This window comes from Mesoplodon densirostris, chromosome 16 (genome assembly GCF_025265405.1).
Source record: "Mesoplodon densirostris isolate mMesDen1 chromosome 16, mMesDen1 primary haplotype, whole genome shotgun sequence".
NCBI lineage: Eukaryota > Metazoa > Chordata > Mammalia > Artiodactyla > Ziphiidae > Mesoplodon > Mesoplodon densirostris.
The window spans coordinates 69,986,592-70,005,901 of record NC_082676.1 but is presented as its reverse complement, the minus strand read 5'-3'; the positions used below and the strand labels follow the sequence as shown (position 1 = coordinate 70,005,901).

Below are 19,310 nucleotides of genomic sequence, written 5' to 3'. Positions count from 1 at the left end.
TAATGGTAACTTCCTGAGGGACCCCAAGCCAGAACCACCCAGCCGGGCTGCTTCTGAATTCCTGACCTACTGAAACAATGAAATATAATAAATGACTATTGTTGTTCTAAGCCACTAAGTTTTGGGGTGATTTGTTGTTCCACCATTGTAGTAACTGGGACATTGACCTAGTGGGTGTTTGGAAGATGCTAACGTACAGAAGACGTGTACATAGGACACATTCTGATGGTGCTTTAAATGGTGCGATGGGTGAGATGAGAGCCCCATTCCTCTGGACCCTGACCACGTCACTGCACAGGAAGACTGCTGGACCAGGGAGCCAGAGACCCAGGTTCTGGTCTCCCTACGTCTCAGACAATGAGCCTTGTGATGTAGGGCAAGGCATTCAACATTCACAAGCATTTTCCTCACGTCCAGATTAGTGAATCTGAATACTTTCCATACAGAGTTGATGTGAAGACCGAATAGAAACAACACATTCAAGCACCTGGAAACCAGACCATGCTCTAAAAATGAAAGGTGTATTCCAGTTATCTGCTGCTATACAACACATCACCTTAAAACTTAGTGACTTAAAACAACACTCACTTTATTCCTCTCTCATGGTTCTGGGGTGATGGGGCCCAGCTGGGCTGCTCTGCCCTGGGCTCTCTCACGCAGGTGTTCCCAGGCGATGGAGGGACCAGAGTCAGGGGCTCACCTCCTCCCTGTGTGTCTGGGGTCGATCCTGGCTGTTGACTGGGATCTCATCTTGGGCCGTCAGCCCAGCAGTGCGGCCTCTGTGTGCAGCTTGGGCTTCCGCATAGCTTGGAGTCTGTGAGCACCAAGGGCTCCCCAGGGAGAAGCTGATGCCCTTTCCTATCCTGGTCTCAGAGTCACACAGTGTCACTCCCATTGCATTTGATTCAAGGAAGCAGTCACAAAGGTCTGCTCAGCTTCAAGGGAGGGACCCAGACTCCACCTCTCAGTGGAAGGTGCATCAAAGAGTTTGCAGAAATATTTTTAAGACCTACATCAGCGAGCATTAACATTCTATACAATTTTAAATCGGTATTCTCTCCCATCCAGCGGATGGAGCTGATGGAGATCAAAGAACTTCAAATGACAATGATCATGAGCAAGTTCTCACCAGCACTTGACCTGAATAACACAATCTCCACAGCAGCGTGGGCGGTACTTGGATGCAGATGGCCAGATGCACCCTGGCCAGCTGAAGGAAATAATTTACTCCGGGCTCTTGACTATCTCACAGACTGTGCCGGGGAGCCGCACGATCAGACTTTGGGGCTAAAAGAGCCAGGAACAACACCCAAACTACCCTGCCAGACAAGTCCCACTGCAGCTCACACCAGGGTGCTGGGCCGCCTTCCCCACAGCCACCTCCGAGAAACAAGGATCAAGGCAGGGGCCTGCTAGTGAGATCAGAATCCGCCACTTCACGGTGCCTCAACTGTGAGTCTCAGATTCGGGGTTGGACTGGCCCCTCTTTCCCCAGCCTGGGCATCGCCCTTGCTTGAGGCTGAGCAGGGATGCCTGGCGCCCTGGGCTCAGGGATTTTTCCTTCTCTCACTTTTGCCGGTTGCCATGGTTCTGGGCTGGCCTGTTAACTTGCCTGCAGGTGTCAACTAGTAAGTGGTTTCCACAACCGTGTGCTTTTAGAGCCGGAGTGGAGGCGGCTGGGGCGTGCTGGCGCTGGGTGATGTCTTCGCTGCGGTGCTGCTTCAGACTCCATCCTTCACAAGGGACTCATGCATTTCACTGTCTTACGGTTTGCACCTGGAGCACGTTAGAGCAAAGTGAACATGGTCCAGAATCTGCGAATTTGGTACTGCGATCATGCCAGCGTGATAGCCTTAGTTGCTGCCGTGGAGGGCTACCTTAACCTGTGTCTCAGGAGTGTCAGTGATTTGAGCTTGCAGGTTGGGCAGTATAGAAATCAGCAATTTCTCCAATGGACAAGATAGGAGGTGACTTGAAAGGATGACATACTCGGCTTCTCTCTCTCCCTCTCAGCGGGTGGAATTTTCAGGCTATTATTTTGGAGTCAGATTGCCAAAACACAAATCCGTTGTTTCCACGATGTGGGATTAGAACCATGTATGTCCTTATGCTGTCATATCACGCTCCATGCCTAGGTAGCCCCTTGACAAGGAGATGGAGGCAAGACTCTTGGATTTTACTCTCCAGTTGAATTCTCCCATACGAGCACATCTGCCCCCACCTCCCTACCCCCGAGGGTTTATCTCTATAAACCAGTGTCCTTGCTCTCAACTAATTTTCCCCACTTCCTGGTCATGTCACCTCTTAGGGCCTTCCATTTCCCCATCAGTACAGCCTCACAGAGTAATTGTGAGAAATCAGTGAGTAATTCATGTCAGTGATAAGGGCTCAATGACTTTTCACTGATAGGATTGTGACAAATCAATCCATCATTAGTCAGGGTTAGTGGCCTCTGGTTAAGACTTCAAGCCGTCAACTCTTCTCAGGCCAAACTTCCTGTTGGCAGCAACAGCTGGGAACACTCTGTGTGTGATGGAGGCCCCCAAACTCCACCAGCGCACATTAAACACCAGCAGGCGCACAGGCCCCCGGGGATCTTGTGAAAATGCAGGTTCTTCTCATCTGGTAGGTCTGCAGTGCAGTCTGCAATTCTGCATTCCTAACCAGCCCCCAGGGATACAGATGCTACAGGTTGGTGGCCCACACTTTGAGTAACAAGGCTCTGAAAAATACATGCTAGGAAAGTACAAGTTCTCCACTATTGTTGCCATAATTGACTCACTTGTGAGACTGGGTCAGAAACCTGCCCCAGAAAAAATTTCAAGAAGAGATTGGGAACTTCTTTTTTAAATTTTTTTTAAAATTGAAGTATAGTTGATTTACAATATTGTGTTAATTACTGCTGTACAGCAAAGTGATTCAGTTATACACATATATGCATACTTTAATATTCTTTTCCATCATGGTTTATCATAGGATATTGAATACAGTTCCCTGTGCTATACAGTAGGACCTTGATGTTTATCCATCTTATATGTACTAGTTTTGCATCTGCTCATCCCAAACTCACGCTCCATCCCTGCCTGCCCCCACCCTTCAGCAAACACAAGTCTGTTCTCTATGTCTGTGAGTCTGTTCCTGTTTTGTAGATAGGTTCATTTGGGTCAGATTTTAGATTCCACATATAAGTGATATTGTACAGTATTTGTCTTTCTCTTTCTGACTTACTTTGCTTAGTATGATAATCTCCAGGTCCATCCATGTTGCTGCAAATGGCATTAGTTTGTTCTTTTTTATGGCTGAGTAATATTCCATTACTGTACATCTTTTCTTCCATTCATCTGTTGATGGGCATTTAGGTTATTTTCATGTCTTGGCTATTGTGAATAGTGCTGCTATGAACATAGGGAGTGCATGTATCTTTTTGAATTATAGTTTTGTCCAGATATATGCCCAGGAGTGGGATTGCTGGATCTTATGTTAATTCTATTTTTAGTTTTCTGAGGAACTTCCATACTGTTTCCACAGTGACTGCACCAACTTACACTCTAGGTTGGAAACTTCAAATCAGAGCTGACTTCTCCCTGCTGGACATTGATCTACATGCCCCCAATGATCAAATATTTGCACAATTGAATGAGGTTGGGAGATGTCAGAAAGGTGCTTGTTGCTTTTGAATTCATATTATTTTAAAACTGATCAATGTTGAATTAAAGTTGTCTTCTCTTTAATTCAATTGTTAAGCTAATAGTTACCAAAAGTCCTTGAAAGGTTAGGTAGAACCATGCAAACTTGTTGATATTAAACTTTTCATTTTACCTATAAAAATGACAATCTCTTACGATTCAGCTGAACAGTTGCGATGTCACTTGGTAAATGCAGCCACTGTTGCAGTGAAGAAGAAAACAACGTTCAAACCAGGAGATGCTGCTTCTTCCATTTAGATTTCTGTGAGCCACTGCAGTTGACATGACAAACAGTATGAATAACACCATGTGGAGGCAGCTTCCTACCTAGCTAACATTCTCATTTAAATGATCAGGGCTTTTAAAGTGGTGCCTGAGAGGTTAACACCTGTGAAAATCCGTAGGACTCAGTTTTGCAATTTTCAGGAGTATGTGTGCTGAGTCCTGGAGTTTGTGGCACTCACCACACAACTGAGAAAAGCACAGGTTTTCCTAAGGACCAAGTTTCCATCTCATCAAGGGCAGGAATGTGGGCGATCTATACCATATTTTCTTTAAATCTGCATGATCTATAAAACCACACGATTTTATTGTCTAGCCCTGAGGCTTGGTAAACTTTTTCTATAAAGGGCCCAATCATAAATATTTTAGGTTTTGTGGGCCATATAATTTCTACGTTCATGACTAAATTCTGCCACTTCGGTATGAAAGTAGCCATAGACAGTAAGTAAGTAAATGCGCATGGCTATGCTCTAATAAAACTTTATTTACAAAATCAGGCTCAGGGCTAGATTTGGCCATGGGCCTTAGTTTGCCAACCTCTGATTTAGCCTTTTCTGTTACAATGACAGAGATGGTGAAATACTGCAATGGTGGCAATAATTCTGGATTCTCAGTATAAACTTAGAAGATAAAATCACAGTTGCTGCAACAAAGAAGGCCAGATGGTATAATATGTGGTTAATTATATTTTGAGTTCTCTTTAATATCGATGATCACATTTTGAAAATACAAAGGGGAAAGTTCATGATTTTCTCTATGGTTAACAGAGCAAAAAGTTTTGGGTATGCAAATCTGAAATCTTAATTATGTAATAAGTATTTCACTAAAATGATTTAAAATTTTCATGTGAAAACCTTCAAGAAGATATCAAGGATAATAATAGTGTTCAAAGGATCAATAAAGGTCTTCTTTTCAAGAGATGAGTGAAAAAAGAGTATGTTCCTTTGTGGTGTAAAATATTTGATGAGCTCTAAGATGATTCTGTTCAGATTTAGACACCCAGAGATGGCGATTCGTCCATCTCCTTTTATGCCTGACAGTTCTCAATTACATCATTTTCATGTACCTTATTCCTGTCGGTTTCTGCCTATCACCTAATAATAACCCCTTTGTAGCTGTATTCTAAAATGCTAAAGACTCATCTTACATTATACAGTAGGACAGATCACAGTAGAAAAGAATGGCCATCCATTGGTGTTACGAGCTTTTCAACAACAATATTGTACACGTGTGTTTCAGCCCAAGTTCCCCAGGCTTTTCTGTCCTTTGTGTTCAGAGGAAATTCTAGCCTAATTTTCTTTCTCCCGTAGAAAGAGCGTCCTGTGAAGCCTTCCGTGCCCTAACGCCTCCTCTGTCTCCTATCAGATCCCACAGACAATAACCTCCTGGCTCACTTGGTCCATCCCGTCACCGTCAGGTGTGACCGTCACCTGGCTGTGGCGTTTGAGAAGGGGCATTGCATCAAGGCTCCTATCCGGAACAACAGATGGAGCAGATGTTGTCTTCAAATACAAGGGCCTTCTTTGATGAGTGAAGGAGGAGAGGGGTGGATTCAGGGGGAAGGTTCTGCCATTACTGTTTCCCCTGGGGCAATGCTCAGTCTACTGGTTTAAGCCAAGTGGAGGGAACAGTGAACACCTGGGTTCTGATGAAGGGGAGGCACTACAGGTGAACCATGAACGCAAATGGTGTGGACAAGCTTCTTATAGACATTGGTGAAAATGCACAGCGTGAGTATGACGTGTGAAACACTGGATCTCAATAATCATGCTCCTGAATGTGCTCTGACTGGTGGTAAACACTGTATAGGTATCATTTCAATATGGAGAATATTCTAAGACCAGTTTATCTCAGGGGTGTGAGCTTGTGAGATGAGCTGAAGAAAAAACATGGATATTGATGCTTTGGGTGGAAATTCCACCAGGAAGACCATACATTCTAGAAATCTTCAAACAAGACAAATATGAACACGTTTACCCCACAAGCCATCTGCTCACCATATATGCTGCCAGAGGAAGCATGCCTGTCCTCAACATTCCACTTTCCAGATGCGATAGAACAAGCCCACAGTAATAAAAAGTGTGTCGCAGACAAATGATGACAGCTGGGGTTTAAGAGATGAAGGGATGTGTATTTGGGTCAGTGAAAATATGGTAACTGACTTCAAATCAGATGCTCAAAAATGTTCAGTGATTCTAAGAAGCATATCAGGCCTTCATGATGCCCCAAAACCAGCGGGGAGTGGTCAACGTGGCAGCCAAGGTGTTTCTCTCACGCAACCCTGAGAACTCAGTTCCACTTCACCAGGAAGGTCCGTCATACCTCCCAGCAGGCTCGGTCACTTTCGAGACCCAGTCTGGCTCGTAGCAATTACCCCTGCAGTTCCTCCTAACTGTCCAGAGAAACAGGACGCATTTGTCTTCAGAAAATCCTCGAGTGGGAAATTGCCTTGATGACACCAAAACCCGTAGCTGGTTGTTTGCACAAGGCAAGGAGATGCTGATGAATCCACTGGAAATTATTCAGGTTTCCTTAGCAACCTCAGGAGTTCCCTAGTGCTCCTGGTGAAAAAAGATTTCCCTCTTCCTGTACATCCTTGGGCAGGTGGGTGCTCTCTTCTCTGGCCCCTTCTTCCTGTGGACTCAAGGTCCCTGGCCTCACCCGGGAGCCTTGGTCGACTGAGGGGCCGAGGGGATGGGAGAAAGTGCCCGGATGAGGAGCAGCCCTTCAGAGGGTGGCCTTCTCATCTGGGTGTCTGGGACTACTTCTTTCTCCTAGGGCCACTTGGTGGGGACATTCTTGTGAGTCCTGTGACCAGGCTTCACATCCGAACTGCTCTCTGTGATGCTGACGGGCCTGATAGAGCTGGTCGCCATATTACAATGCAGGAGTGATGCATATCCCAGCCTTTCCCCATGAGTATGGGTTGTTTGATGCTGCAGGTTGGTCATAAAGACACACTAAGCTTCACCATATAAGATGTGTATAACTTGAAGATGATGAGGCTGCTTCTTTCTCCACCCAATGGGATTCTCAGGCTCTTACTTTCAGGTTATATTGCCAAAACATGATTTGGATGTTTCCAGGATTTAGGATTAGAATCCTAGGTGTCTCTGGACTGCCATATTGTACTCCATGTCTTGGTCCACCTCGGCAGTCCAATGGAACCAACATCCTTGCTTGGTGCTGTTCAGTTGATCCTCTCACTCTGGCATGTTTTGCTACCTCGTGGGTCTCTCTCTACAAGTCAGTCCCTTGCTTGATCTTCTCTAAATCCCACAGCATGGGCTTTTAACTACCAAACACACAGCTTTCTCTAGCCTAGCCACCAAAAGACTATAACTTAACCTGGCCCTGTAACAGGCTACATGGGTGGCACACACACAGTATGTGTGGATGACAGTCTGACCCCATACACTAGGGTCTATTTGCCAGAAAACTTCTCCACAAGACCAAAACGTCCCTTCTGCAAAAAGATAGCAAGTTCTGCTCAAAGCCTGCCTGCCCCAGGCCAATGGGTTTATAACTAATCCTAAACACCATAGGACACACTCCCCGGATGGAGCTTTTCTCCTACCTGCTCCCTTTGGCGTCCCGACTGCCTTTCCTCTCACAGTCTAGGAAGTCCTCTCCAGTGTCTCACCGTGTCTCCCAGAAGCCCATTCCCTCTGGTTTAAAGATGAGGAGACAGGCCTGCAGGAAGCCCTGGAGTTGCCCAAGCTACTTCTAGACCTTTCCCTTCCACAAGATATTTGGTGGGTGAAGAATTCCTATGATGTCATACAAGACTGTTAAGAGATTCTTCTGCTTCCTTCGTCTTGGAGACGTTGTGGAATGAAGTCCAAGGAGATGGAGGGGTGGCTGGTGGAAGGAGACAGCTGCCCCAGGGAGCCTCCTGCAGAGCAATGGTGGCACGTGAGGACCGGGCCCCTCACCGGTGGCCTCTGGGCGCAGACACGCTGGGCAAGAGGAGCCCGGTGACTGGCATTGCCCAGCCCAACCTTGTGCACCCAGATCTCTGCAGGGCACCCCGGTATACCCACACGTGCCACCGAGGAGCCGGAGTGCAGCCAGCCTCCAGCCTTGCTCCGCTCTGCACCACGACGCTGTCATCACGCACAGCTGTGGAGGCTGGGCCTTGCTCCACGTGCTCACGCGTCACCCTGGCGCGGCTGCCTCCACCGCGTGACCTGGGCTCCCAGAAGGAAGCCAAAGGGCCCAGGGATCACCTGTAGTGATGGTGCTACACGGAAGGAACAGCGCCCCCAGGGTAGGCCTCGGACCCCGCCCCCCTTACCCAGTGCAAAATGTCCCAGCGTGGCCGGTTTCCACCCGTGGGCATCCAAGTTTGGAGCAGCCTCAGACGCAGGGGAATGTCCTCCACATCCTTTGCACACTTGTGAAGAAGGTGGGTGCATTTCCACTTGATATTTTACAATAGGAGCTCTTGCGAACTTATTATCCAGGGAGGGAGAAAAAAAGAGAGAGAATCTGATGTCTTTCCTGTGGAATATTCTGCTGACTCACATTGCATTACTTTGAAACAAATTGACCAAGGTTTTCTATTTCTTCTATACATTTTAGTCACCTTCAGTGTGCTCCCTTCACTATATGATTTCACTTAGTCTCTCACATAAATGAAATTTTGGGCTATTTTTGAGAAAAGGTATATTTGGTCAATGGAAATAAATTTCCACAGGGGATGCAAGAGCACATTTGCAAACAACCAAATCTTATTGACCATGATGAAGATGGACATAAGGGTTTGTGATTTATGATTCTGGACAAGAAAAAGTAAGCCAAACATAGATGCCAAGACGACATCCCTGCAGGCCAACCACCAGGGTTTTAAGGGTACTTTTTATTGGCATAGGGGGTACGCTGACCCTCAGGATGCAGGATCTTTTATTGTGAGGTGTAATTCAGAGAGAACCTTTTAAAAGTCTCACATTATTGCTTAGAGGGAGCAATCATCAGGCCACAAATCTGAATTTTTCTTTGTTTCATTCCAACTTTTCAGGATGTTATAAACACAGCTTTGTCCCTATGCTTTCATGTTGTGCTGCACCAAGCTTCTGTCTTCTTGTATTTTCCAAACTGGTAAATAATAAAAATAATAAGAGGAGGGGCAGTTTGTCCTGGAGGCAACTCACCTGTGCTGGCTGCTCCATCATTGTTATTGAGTCTATTTCAAGACCCTCACAAAGGGAGGAATACTCCAGCGTCCTGATAGCTGAGCCTTTTAGTAAACCCTTTCCCACATAAAACTTTAGGTTCAAAATCTGAAAACGATCTCTTTCGTCACATTTTCCTTCCTCGTTTCTCACGTACTGCCCCCTTCCCACCATCACGCCAGCTACACCTTTTGGAAATGCAGCTCCTACTGTACAGATTTCTAAAATCCTTTTGCTAGGCAAATCTTAGATTTAGTGTGCCACGGGAGAAAAGCAGCAGACACACATCAGGAAGGGAAGGGCGTGCACAATTGTGATGTTTAGCTCGGCTCCGTGATCAAGTGTTCCAGAGGCAGAGGAAAACAACTCAAAATATTAACTGGTGAGTGTCAGGATTGTTCTTCAAAGAGCTTTGTGACACATAACGGAAAACACTGTAATTACCGTTATTAAATTTAATACCCCAAACAGATGGTGTTCCAGTTTTGTCCCAAAAAATGGACTGCTACCTGATTGGAAAATTATTTCTGAGCCCTTACCCCAAACCCAGTTGCTTAACTTCTTTTGCATCCAAATGAGAATTGGTCTGCTTCCCTTATTTTGAAAATCTGACCATAAAATCGTTTCTACTTTCTCCTAGTTGTTACTTAAGGATCAGAAATTACCCGTTTTACTTGAGGAATTACGGTTACACTGTGCCCCAAACTGTCAGGAAATGAAGGATCTGCTAAATTAAAGTGGTGTTCTTATATCCCCTTGGTTAAAAGGATAGGTTTGTGTGGACATTTATCTAGATTTCTCTGAAAAAGACTTGCACAGCTTCCCTTCTAACCCCCACCTTCCAGTACATTCCTAAGGACCCCTAACAAGCCTTTGGCTCCAGTTTAGCTGTTTTGAGCCTATACCCTTGAAGTACCAGAAGGGTAGAATCTGGCAGCTCAGGCTCAGCTCTAAAAATCCACGATCCTAGTGATGGTGGTGGGTTTTCTTAATAAACAATAGACACACATTTAAGAAATCATTGGAAGCTCTATTTTAAATCCTTGTGGAAACCACGTGATGCAGAAATAAGTCCACCTTACTTTGACTTTGAAAATATTTTATTTGAATAGCAAATAGTTATACAGTTGAAACAGTTCTATTGAAGCTTTCTATAAATAGCTAACAATTAAGAAAATAATGTATGTAGAAAAGAGATTGCATTTAAAAGTAAGAGCTGTCGTTTGTACGAGGGCCCTGGGGGCGCTCCAAGCAGAATAAAATGGTAGGTTGTCTGTAATTCGCTCAGATAGGTATAAAAGTTAAAACTTTTAACAGATCCCTTTAGAAAAAGGCTCTCTTCTAAAATGCACAGTGGAATGTCAAGAGTGGCGGGGAAGGGGGGAAGCGCACCAAAAAAAAATCTGCAATCAAATAATATCATAATCTTCATAATTAATATAAATAAATAAAGAATAAATAACAATTACTCATAAATCAACATATACATTTAGAGGGAACTCATATAGTCCTACCTCAACAAAGATGATCAAACCGAAAAGTCTCACGTGAAATATTGAGGCAGCTTCTACAGCATCTTCTGAAAATTCCCTTCCCTCCCCCCCACAAAAACAATCCCAAACAGACAACAGTTCAAGGCATTTGTGGCTAGACTAAAGAAAACTCTTTTTTAAGCAATTTGATTTGTTCACATACAAAAAGGTAAAGCCAGACTCCAGCAGTTCACAAGCCATAATAAAGCTAATCGTGTGGGAAGTTCAATTTACAGCCTGTGAAATATAAAGGCATTTATTCCTCAAGATTCACCCAAAACAACCCGTACGCTACATACATAGAGAGCAGAGATTGGTAGGCGAGAGCAAACCGCGTTTCTAGACCATGAACACAGAGAATACTAGCAAGAAAAACATCTCCCCTCCAAGGGGAGGCTTCCAACCACGAGACAAACGCGTACAGCTTTTCTCCCTTGTACAGAAAGAGATTGGCTCCTGTTGCGCCATGGCGGGGGGGGGGGAAGGGGACACAACGCAAAGGGGGCGAGGGGTCCAAAAGGAGTCACAACGAGAGGATCGGGGTTACCGTCACGCTACACCGAGAGAAGCAGAGACGACACTTTCACCGGGGGTGGGTGCCCCCGGCGCGGACGCGGGGTCGGGGCGCGCTCTCTTCGTGGGTCTCCAAGCGAAGGCACGGTTCGGGGGGCCGGGGTGGAGGGCGCGCTCTAGCAGGCCGGACGCACGGGCACCTGCAGGAGGATCACTTGTCTGTTCTCGGATGGGTGGCACTTGTTGATGTGCCGCGTGAGGCCGGGCGAGCTGTAGAAGGTGGCCGGGCAGTACTTGCAGGGGAACACCTGGGCGGCGTGCAGCAGGCGCAGGTGGCGCTCCTGGGCGCCCTTGCTGGGGAACGTCTCCCCGCACACTGGGCACAGGTGGCACTCGGCGGACGCACTCAGGCCCAGCACACCGGCCGCCTCGCCGTCGCCGGCCGCCTCCTGGGGCGCCTTCTCGTCGGGCCCGGGGTACAAGGCCAATAGGTCCTCGGCGGGGGGCGCCGGCGGCGCGCCCTTGGCCTGCAGCGCCTGGTGGTGCGCCAGCAGGTGCTTGCGCAGATAGGCCTGGCGGCGGAACTTCTTGGCGCAGTGGTGGCACTCGTAGAGCCCGTCCTCCGAGCCCGACTCGGACACGCCGCCGGGGCTCGGCGTGTCGCGGTCGCTGCCGCCGCCCGTCGCCTCCCGCGCCTCAGCCCTGGCAGCGGTTTCGGGCTCGGACGCGCGGGCGGCGGCGGGCGCAGGCCGCGGTTTGTGCCAGCGGCGGTGCGAGGCCAGGTTGGCCGGGCAGCTGAAGACCTTGGCGCACTCGGGGCAGCGGTACTCCACGCGCACGATGCGCGAGCACTTGTGCTGCGCCAGCGCAAACGGGTCGGCGTACTCCTCCTTGCAGAGCTGGCAGATGAACTCGCCCAGCGGCCGCGCCGCGCTCCCCGCGCGGCCCCGCGGCGCCTCCACCGGGCCTTCCTTGATCTTGAGCCCCAGCACGGGCGACGTGGTCACCTCGTCCTCGAAGTGCAGCTTGCGGATGGCTTTGGGCTTCTTGGCGCCTGGGGCCTTGGCTACCTTGGCGGGAGGCTCGGCGGCGGCGGCGGGGGGCGCGGGTCGCTTGCCTGGGGGCCGCAGGGAGGCGGCGGGGGGTAGCGGGGGGCCGGGCCCCGGGCCGCGGGCCGCCTCGGCGCCTGCCGAGAACGCCGTGCCCATCTTGAGCTCGGCGGGCGCGAAGAGCAGCGGGTCGCCGCCGCAGGTGCCGCCGCCGCCCGCGCCATTGGCCCCGCCGCCGCCGCCGCCGCCTCCAACGAGCAGCGCGGCGGGCGTGGGGAAGGACTCGGCCGAGACGGGCGAGCCGAGGTTGAAGCTGCGCTCGAAGTACTTGTGCTTCTCGTGCTCCCGGCTCACGGGCCGCGTGGGGCTGTAGAGCGGCGCGGGGTGCGCGGCCTCGGGGTTGCCGAAGTGCGCGGCCCGCGGCCCCGGCGGGGGTGGCGGCGGGCCCGGCGCGCAGGCGAGCGCGGCGGCGAGCGTCGCATGGGCGCGCTCGGCGGGCGGCGGCGGCAGAGGGCCCGGCCCGGGGCTCGGCGCCGGGGGCGAGGCGCGGGCGCCCCCGCAGACCGGCGAGAGCAGCAGCGCGCGGTCGCCGTCCTCGCCGCCGCGGACCCGGTAGGACACGGGCGTGGACTTCTTGCTGCGCTTCACCAGGAAGCCGCGGGGCATGTTGGCGCGGCGCGAGGGCGAGGCGCTGGCTCGGTCCCACCTTCGCGCTCGGCCCTGGCGGCCCTCAGTGCCCCCGGCCCATGGCCCGGGCGCGGCGGCGGGACTCGCGTGGCGCCGGCGGCAGCTCGGCCCGGCTCTGCGCCCTGCACGCGCGTCCCTGTCCCCGGGCCGGGGAGCCGCTCCCTTTTAACTGGGGGAGGGGGCCATTGTTCTCGCCTCCCGCTTCCCCCGGAGCCAATCAGCGCGCCCGCAGCTCCTCCGCCCGGTCGGGTTGGGAGGGCGACGCGGCGGCCAAGAGGGGGCCGGGACTCGGGGGTCGCACGGTAGGTGCGGCAGATGTACCTGAGGGCGCGGGGCCCCCGCGCGCGCCTCGCCGCCGCCCCGCCCGGCGCCACCGCCCCGCCCGGCCCAGGCACACGCCCGGCCCCGCCTCCCTTCACGGTCGGCTGCTCCTCTATGGGGAGGCGCACGTGCCTGGGCTTTGTGTCTCTCCTCCCGGGGGCGCGGAGCCGCCAAATGGGCCCGTCCATCAGCACGACAATGCTCGCCCCCCTCCCGCGCTGGGATTACCCGCGGGTCGCGAGCAAAATAGCAACAAAGGAGAAGAATGGCCCCAAATATGTCAGGAGGGTTCAATCCGCGAGCCGAAGCGGAGGGGGAAGTTGTGCTCGCTGATTGGGTAGGGGCGGCGGTGGGCAGCAGCAGGCGCGGGGGAGATCTGAGCTAGGCGGCCGGGGCGGGAGTGGGGTTGGGGGAGGCGCAGGAACTCCTCCTGGTGTTTGGGAAATAATCCGGAATCGAAAATAGCTGCAAAGCCCGGGCCGCCCAGAGCCCCGCCCGGGCCTCGGACTGATGGGCTGGGGGACCCAGGGTCTAAGCGAAATTGGGACCCTGGAGTTCCAAGTTTGGGTGGAGGGTCTGGCCTTCTGGCTGCAGCTGAGGGCGATGTTTGTGTCCGCAGCCGCCGCGCACTCTCGGGCCTCGGGAAGGTTTCTCTCGAGTTTGAGAAACAGTTGGCACCTCACTTCTTCAATCGCCAGCAGACGCAGCGCTGGATGGGGGAGGGGGCAGGCTGGGCTGTGTTCCAAAAACCTTGAATTTCTGAACTTTTTTTTTTTTTTTTTAAAGTTCCCGGAGGCTCCGGGATTGGCATCGTTGGAGGGGCCCGGTCCAGGCTGCTCGGAGCCTCCGCGCCGCCCAGGGCCGGGTTGATTCGGGTGGACTTGGCCAAAGTCCGAAACGCGCGGCCAGCCGCGTGCGCCCCAGTGAAGTTGGTTTCCGCTCTCCTTGCGCGGCCTCATGCATTTTCATTCCGAGCGGGCATTTTGTCTGTCGGTTGACATCAGATGCTAAATCAAGGGCTCCAATCAAGGCGCTGCGGAATAAAGGGGCCGCCTGTCTGGGCGCGGGGCCCCCCGGAGCCGTGCCCCCTTCACCTTTGTGAAGGAAATTAACCTCCCGCTATTGAGCGCCGGTCGCGGCCAATCTGGACTCAAAAGAGGCGCGTGCTGCCGGCCGGGGGGAGAGGGGGGCAATCTGTCCTCTGAGGCAGGCTGCGGCCTCGGAGAGGACAGGCCGCCTCCCCCCGCCCCCCCCCCCCGATGCCACCAGGAAAGGACAACAGTGAAAATCCACCCCCCAGCCCCGCCACCCCGATTGGACCCCAGAGCGGGCCCTTTGCCTCCAACCTCTTCCCAGACCTGCCCCAAGGAAACACAAAAGGCAGAATCTCCGGGGGACGGGGGCAGAACCCCAAGAGTGCGTAGTGGCCCTGATAACCCATCACTAGGGAACAAATTGCAAAACCACAGAAAATGTCATATGTTGGAAGAAAATGTCACTTTATTGAAAGAGAAGGAAACGGACACTTTTCTGAAAAGCTCTGTGCACTCAGATAGACTTTGCTGAGTTTTGCTTGCGTCTGATTCCACTGAAGGTATTTCATTGTTTTGGATTTTCCCTGTGAAAATACCCTGGCGTGGAAATGAAAGATTAAAAAAAAGTCCACATGAGTAATAAGTTGTAATGGGGACAGTTGTTAGAATTAATTAATCAAGGGGTTAATCAAGTTGACTAATCAAGGGGAAAATATTTGGTGATTTTATGTTTGTAATTTCTTTTTTAACTCACAGACTGGAAAGAGAAGAATACACATAATGGAATATATTTTGAAAACTCTCATCCTCGTTTTAAAAATGCTAACTACGATGAATGCTAGTCCTGAAAAAAGTTAGAAATTCTAAAATGAGTTTATCTAAAATTTATATATATCTTTCAGTCTAAAAGTAACTGATGTTATTTCCTTGCTCTTTTGAGCGCTGATTGATACTGCTGATGAAATTAGAAGTGGGAAAGGGATTCCGGGACAGCTTTGGCCAATTTTATTTTCTAATCACGAATCCCATCTGGATTGTGGAATAATAGGGCGGGGGCTCAGCCCGCCATCCCCAACTGACGGCGGGGTATTTGGTCTTACATGTGTAACACTCCTTTCATTGAACAGATAACAGGGAGAGTTAGTCACCTTGTGAATCCTTTAAAAATAACAACACCCATAATTGTGAAGAGGGCGGGGGTGGGAGGCAAAAAACAAAACAAAACAAAACAAAACCCCTGCCTGAATGCAGCGAATTCAAATAGGGCTCTGAATTAAGCCAAGAGAATCTATTGAACACTATTGAAATACTGAGATTCAATGGATCCATTTCTTTTTCTTTGTGGTTTCTAGTCTTGCCAGCGAAAATGAAATCTGCTTTCAGACAGGTACCGTCAAAAACAAATGGAAACTTGAAAGGTCCGAGTATTAGAAACTAATTTCATAACCCAGGGCTGAGGAAGAATTAAGTTGCGCTCACGCACACACCGGCAACCTCCAAGGACGTGCACCCTTGCACCCGGCCGTGGGTTTGCGTCTTCTGCGTGATTTTATTTCTCAGAACCTGCCCGCCCGCGGGCATTTGGACAGTGAGTCGAGATATTTGCCTTCCTCTTGGAAGAGAGCGAAGCGCTACCACGCTGCGCCGCGGCGGCGGGCCTTTGCGCATTGCGATTCCGGATAGGGGTCGCGTGGAGTTGGGCTGGGGAAACACTGAGCGCTGACTTGCCCCCTCCTGGGGAGCTTCACAGGAAGAGGCGAGCAGAGGGATCCCAGGCAGGGTCCCGAAGTGCCCTTCCCGGGCCCCAAGCGACTCCTCCCCTTCCTGTGGGGTCCTGGCCGGCGCTTGGGAAAAATCCAGAGGCCTCTTCGCCTCTCGTCCTTGCGGACCCCGCGGTGGATTCTTCCTCTGACCGCTGCAGAGCTGGAGGCCGCGGCCGCTCTAAGCCCTCCTGTCCTGGAGTCCTAGGTTGCCGTCGGGGAACGCAGTGGGGTTCACTGTGACCTCCCACCCCGGCTCCCGAGTTTAGCGCCAGGGAGTTGCTGGAAGCGCAAAGCTTGGAGATAAGCGCCAGAGCGAGGAATTTCGGCTCAGGAATTGCCCTGTGGGATGTCGCCGGCACTAGGCAGCCCCTAAGCTCCTAAGAGGAGAGGACAGGAGGGTCCGCAGTCTCACCCCGCGGCACGCGGCGCGTTTGGAGACGCTCGGGAGGCGCGAGAGGGAGTGGTCAGCGCCCCCATCGCTGTCCCGGGCCGGCTGCGGACGCCTCTGCCGGATTCGCAGAGGCCCTCCCGGCCCGCGAGCCACGGCCGGGCCTGGACCAAGCGTTCCAGGCGCAGAGCCCGCCGTCAGGTCCCGGAGGGGCCCAGCTCCCCGTGCGCCGCGCGCGCCGGCCCGAGCCGGAGAGGCTTTGTGTTTGCAGGAATGAGGGGCGGCCGTGTCTGGCCCCGGGGCACGCGAGAGCCACGCGCAGCCCGCTGCCTCCCCGCCCGTCCCGCTCCGGCCTCCAGGCACCTTCCGGGCCCCCGCCGGCGGGCCGTCGCCTTTGTTCGGCACATTAGCATAAAGCTGCCATGGATCTCCCGTTTAAATAATTCCACACAAAAGGAGAGCGCATGAAAGAGGGCAGACGAGGGCGAATCCGCGAGGCTGCGCCGTCCGCCGGGCGCGGGGAGGGACCGCGCTCCAGCAGTTCCCTCCCCTCGAGTTTCAAGTGCCCCCGGCAATCTGCCGCGCGCCCATTATTCGCCGGGGCCCACGGGGTGGCCGGCCGCCCCTTTCATCTCCCGAGTGTGCCGTCGGGCCTCCGCACGCTCCTTGAAGTGCCCTCGGGGCTGTTTGTTTTCGCCTCGGGTGGGACTGTCGCGGGCCGGGCAGGGGAGGCGAGCCGGACGGTCCCCGGGCCGGGAGACGGGAAGGGCGATGTTGGCCAAAGCGGGCGAAGGAGAAGCCAGGAAGTGTGGGAAAGTCCTAAGCAGAGGATGAGGCCAGGAAGAGCTGGGAGGGCACCGAGCATGGGGCGCGCAGGGGGCGGCTCCCACCTGTGAGGGGCGGCCCGGCTCCCCGCGCGCCCCAGTCTCAGCGATGAAGCCCCAGCAAAATTGACCAGAAAGGCCACGGCGACTCCGAACGTCCCCAGTCCTCGCCAGCCCCGGGGGGCGGACGGAGAGGCAGCCAGGCGCCTGGGGGCTGGAGGGGCGCGCTGTCCGCCTGGGCCTCTGTCCCCCCGCCCCCGCCACTCCGTCCGTCCTGCTGCTGCTATTGGGTTTAGGTGTCCGTGTTCCTCCTCTCGCCCTCCTTCTCTGCCCCCCACCCCCGCCTCCTTCTCTCTCCCACCTTCCCTCCCCCACCCCTCCCCCACCCCTCCCCTCCTCCTTCCCGGGCGCTCCCTTCTTTCTCCCCTGCCCCTCTCTGCCCACCCCGTCCCACCTCTCCCTCTCTCTTCGCATGTTTCACTCCCCCATCTCTCTCCTCCTCACGGTCTCGCCCACCCCCGACCCTCTCCCCCTCGGACTCTCCCTCTCATTCTTTTCCCTGGTCTCCCTCCCTGCCCCACATCACCTCGTCTCCCCTCCCCTCTCTCCCCGTCCATCCTCTCTCCTTCAGGGTCTCCCTCTCTCCCCTCCCCTCCCTCCCCCTCCCTCCCTCTCCTCCCGCTCCTCTCCCCCTGTGGCTCTCCCCACTCCCCGCAGGCCAACGTGTGTTATTTTATTTGTCTAGAGAGAGCCTATTTGTTCAGTGATGTGTGGCCTCCTGGCCGCCTGCTTTAATGGGGGACGCGGAGGCTGGTTTCTGCGAGTATTAGCATACAGCTGTCGCTCCGCCCGGCCCGGCGCGCACTGTATCCCAGCCTTATCATCACCTCTTCTCTCAACCAGAAAACAATCAACAGCTCCTCGCTCACGGCGACTTTCGAGCCCCTCTCCCTGCGCCTTGGCTAACACTCAGCCGTGCACCCGTGTGCGCGCGCTCTCTCTCTCTCACGCGCAGACACAGACACACAGACACACACTCACCCTCTTCTGAGGGTAAATATTGATTGGCTGGCTTCACATTTTCTCCGTACAGTGTTCTCTTTCCTCTCCCACATCATCTTCTCTTTTTCTCTCGCCTTCCTGGGATATTTCGGTGGCATCTCAGGAGCCATTTTGGGGAAGGAGGTGGCCACGTGCTAGTAAAAACCGACTTATGTCAGAAGATCATTAGAGGCAACTGTGAGGCATGGTTGTTACATGTGATTTGGGGGGAATACAACGTGGGAAATTTAACTTTGGTGTTTTCCTGTCAGTAAGATTGGGCTTAGAGTTCAAGACTCCCTGCTGAGCAGCACACCCTGAAATGCCTGGGGACTTCCTGGCACTCATGTCTCTTACAGAAGCCACGCCAGGGCTCCTCAAGAGAAGTCCAAATCTTGGTCTTTCTGAAGCCCTTTCTTCTGCCAGGGCTCATCATCATTGAGGAATAAATATCTTTATTTTCCTAGAGCCCTTAAAACACCCAGTTTCAAGCTATGATCAACAACTCTTGGGTTCGTCTCTTATTAGAAAAGTGGTTCCTTAGTGACAAAATGCTTGTCTGCACATATATGCTAAAATTCCTGCCTAGATTCAGGAAATGACTCACTTTCTGAACATAGGACAGTGATCAGTAACTTCCTCCAATACACTATGTAGACTAAATTATATTCTAGACATTTTCAAATCTGCCATGATACTTATGGGGGCCCAAGACTACTTTTAAAAAGGCAGCAAAGGAAAACTGACTATGAAGTGTATGCATGATTTGATATTAAGGTTGGCACTGTCATATGGGGTCACTTTTATGTGACCAGAAACTTTTTGATGGTAGTACTTAGTCACAGAAATCATAACTGTTGATCCTCTAACTGGTTGTACTGTTAATCTCCACCCAAGGTCCCAGAGCCTGTCACAGAAACTCACTCCATTTGCTGATGAATTTAATCCAGGGCCTCTCAGAGGAAGGGGGTGGGGGAAGGAGAGTTTCTTGAGCTGACTCATTTGCAGGCCCTGAA

The 19,310-nt window shown here is 52.2% G+C and overlaps 1 protein-coding gene across 1 annotated transcript; it reads right to left on the bottom strand.

Annotated features, from left to right (window-relative positions):
- Positions 1-11,363: 11,363 nt before the first annotated feature.
- Positions 11,364-12,902, bottom strand: INSM1 (INSM transcriptional repressor 1). Its single transcript, XM_060079331.1, has one exon. It carries the CDS (start codon positions 12,900-12,902, stop codon positions 11,364-11,366), a length of 1,539 nt encoding a protein of 512 aa, XP_059935314.1.
- Between the last annotated feature and the right edge of the window lie 6,408 nt (positions 12,903-19,310).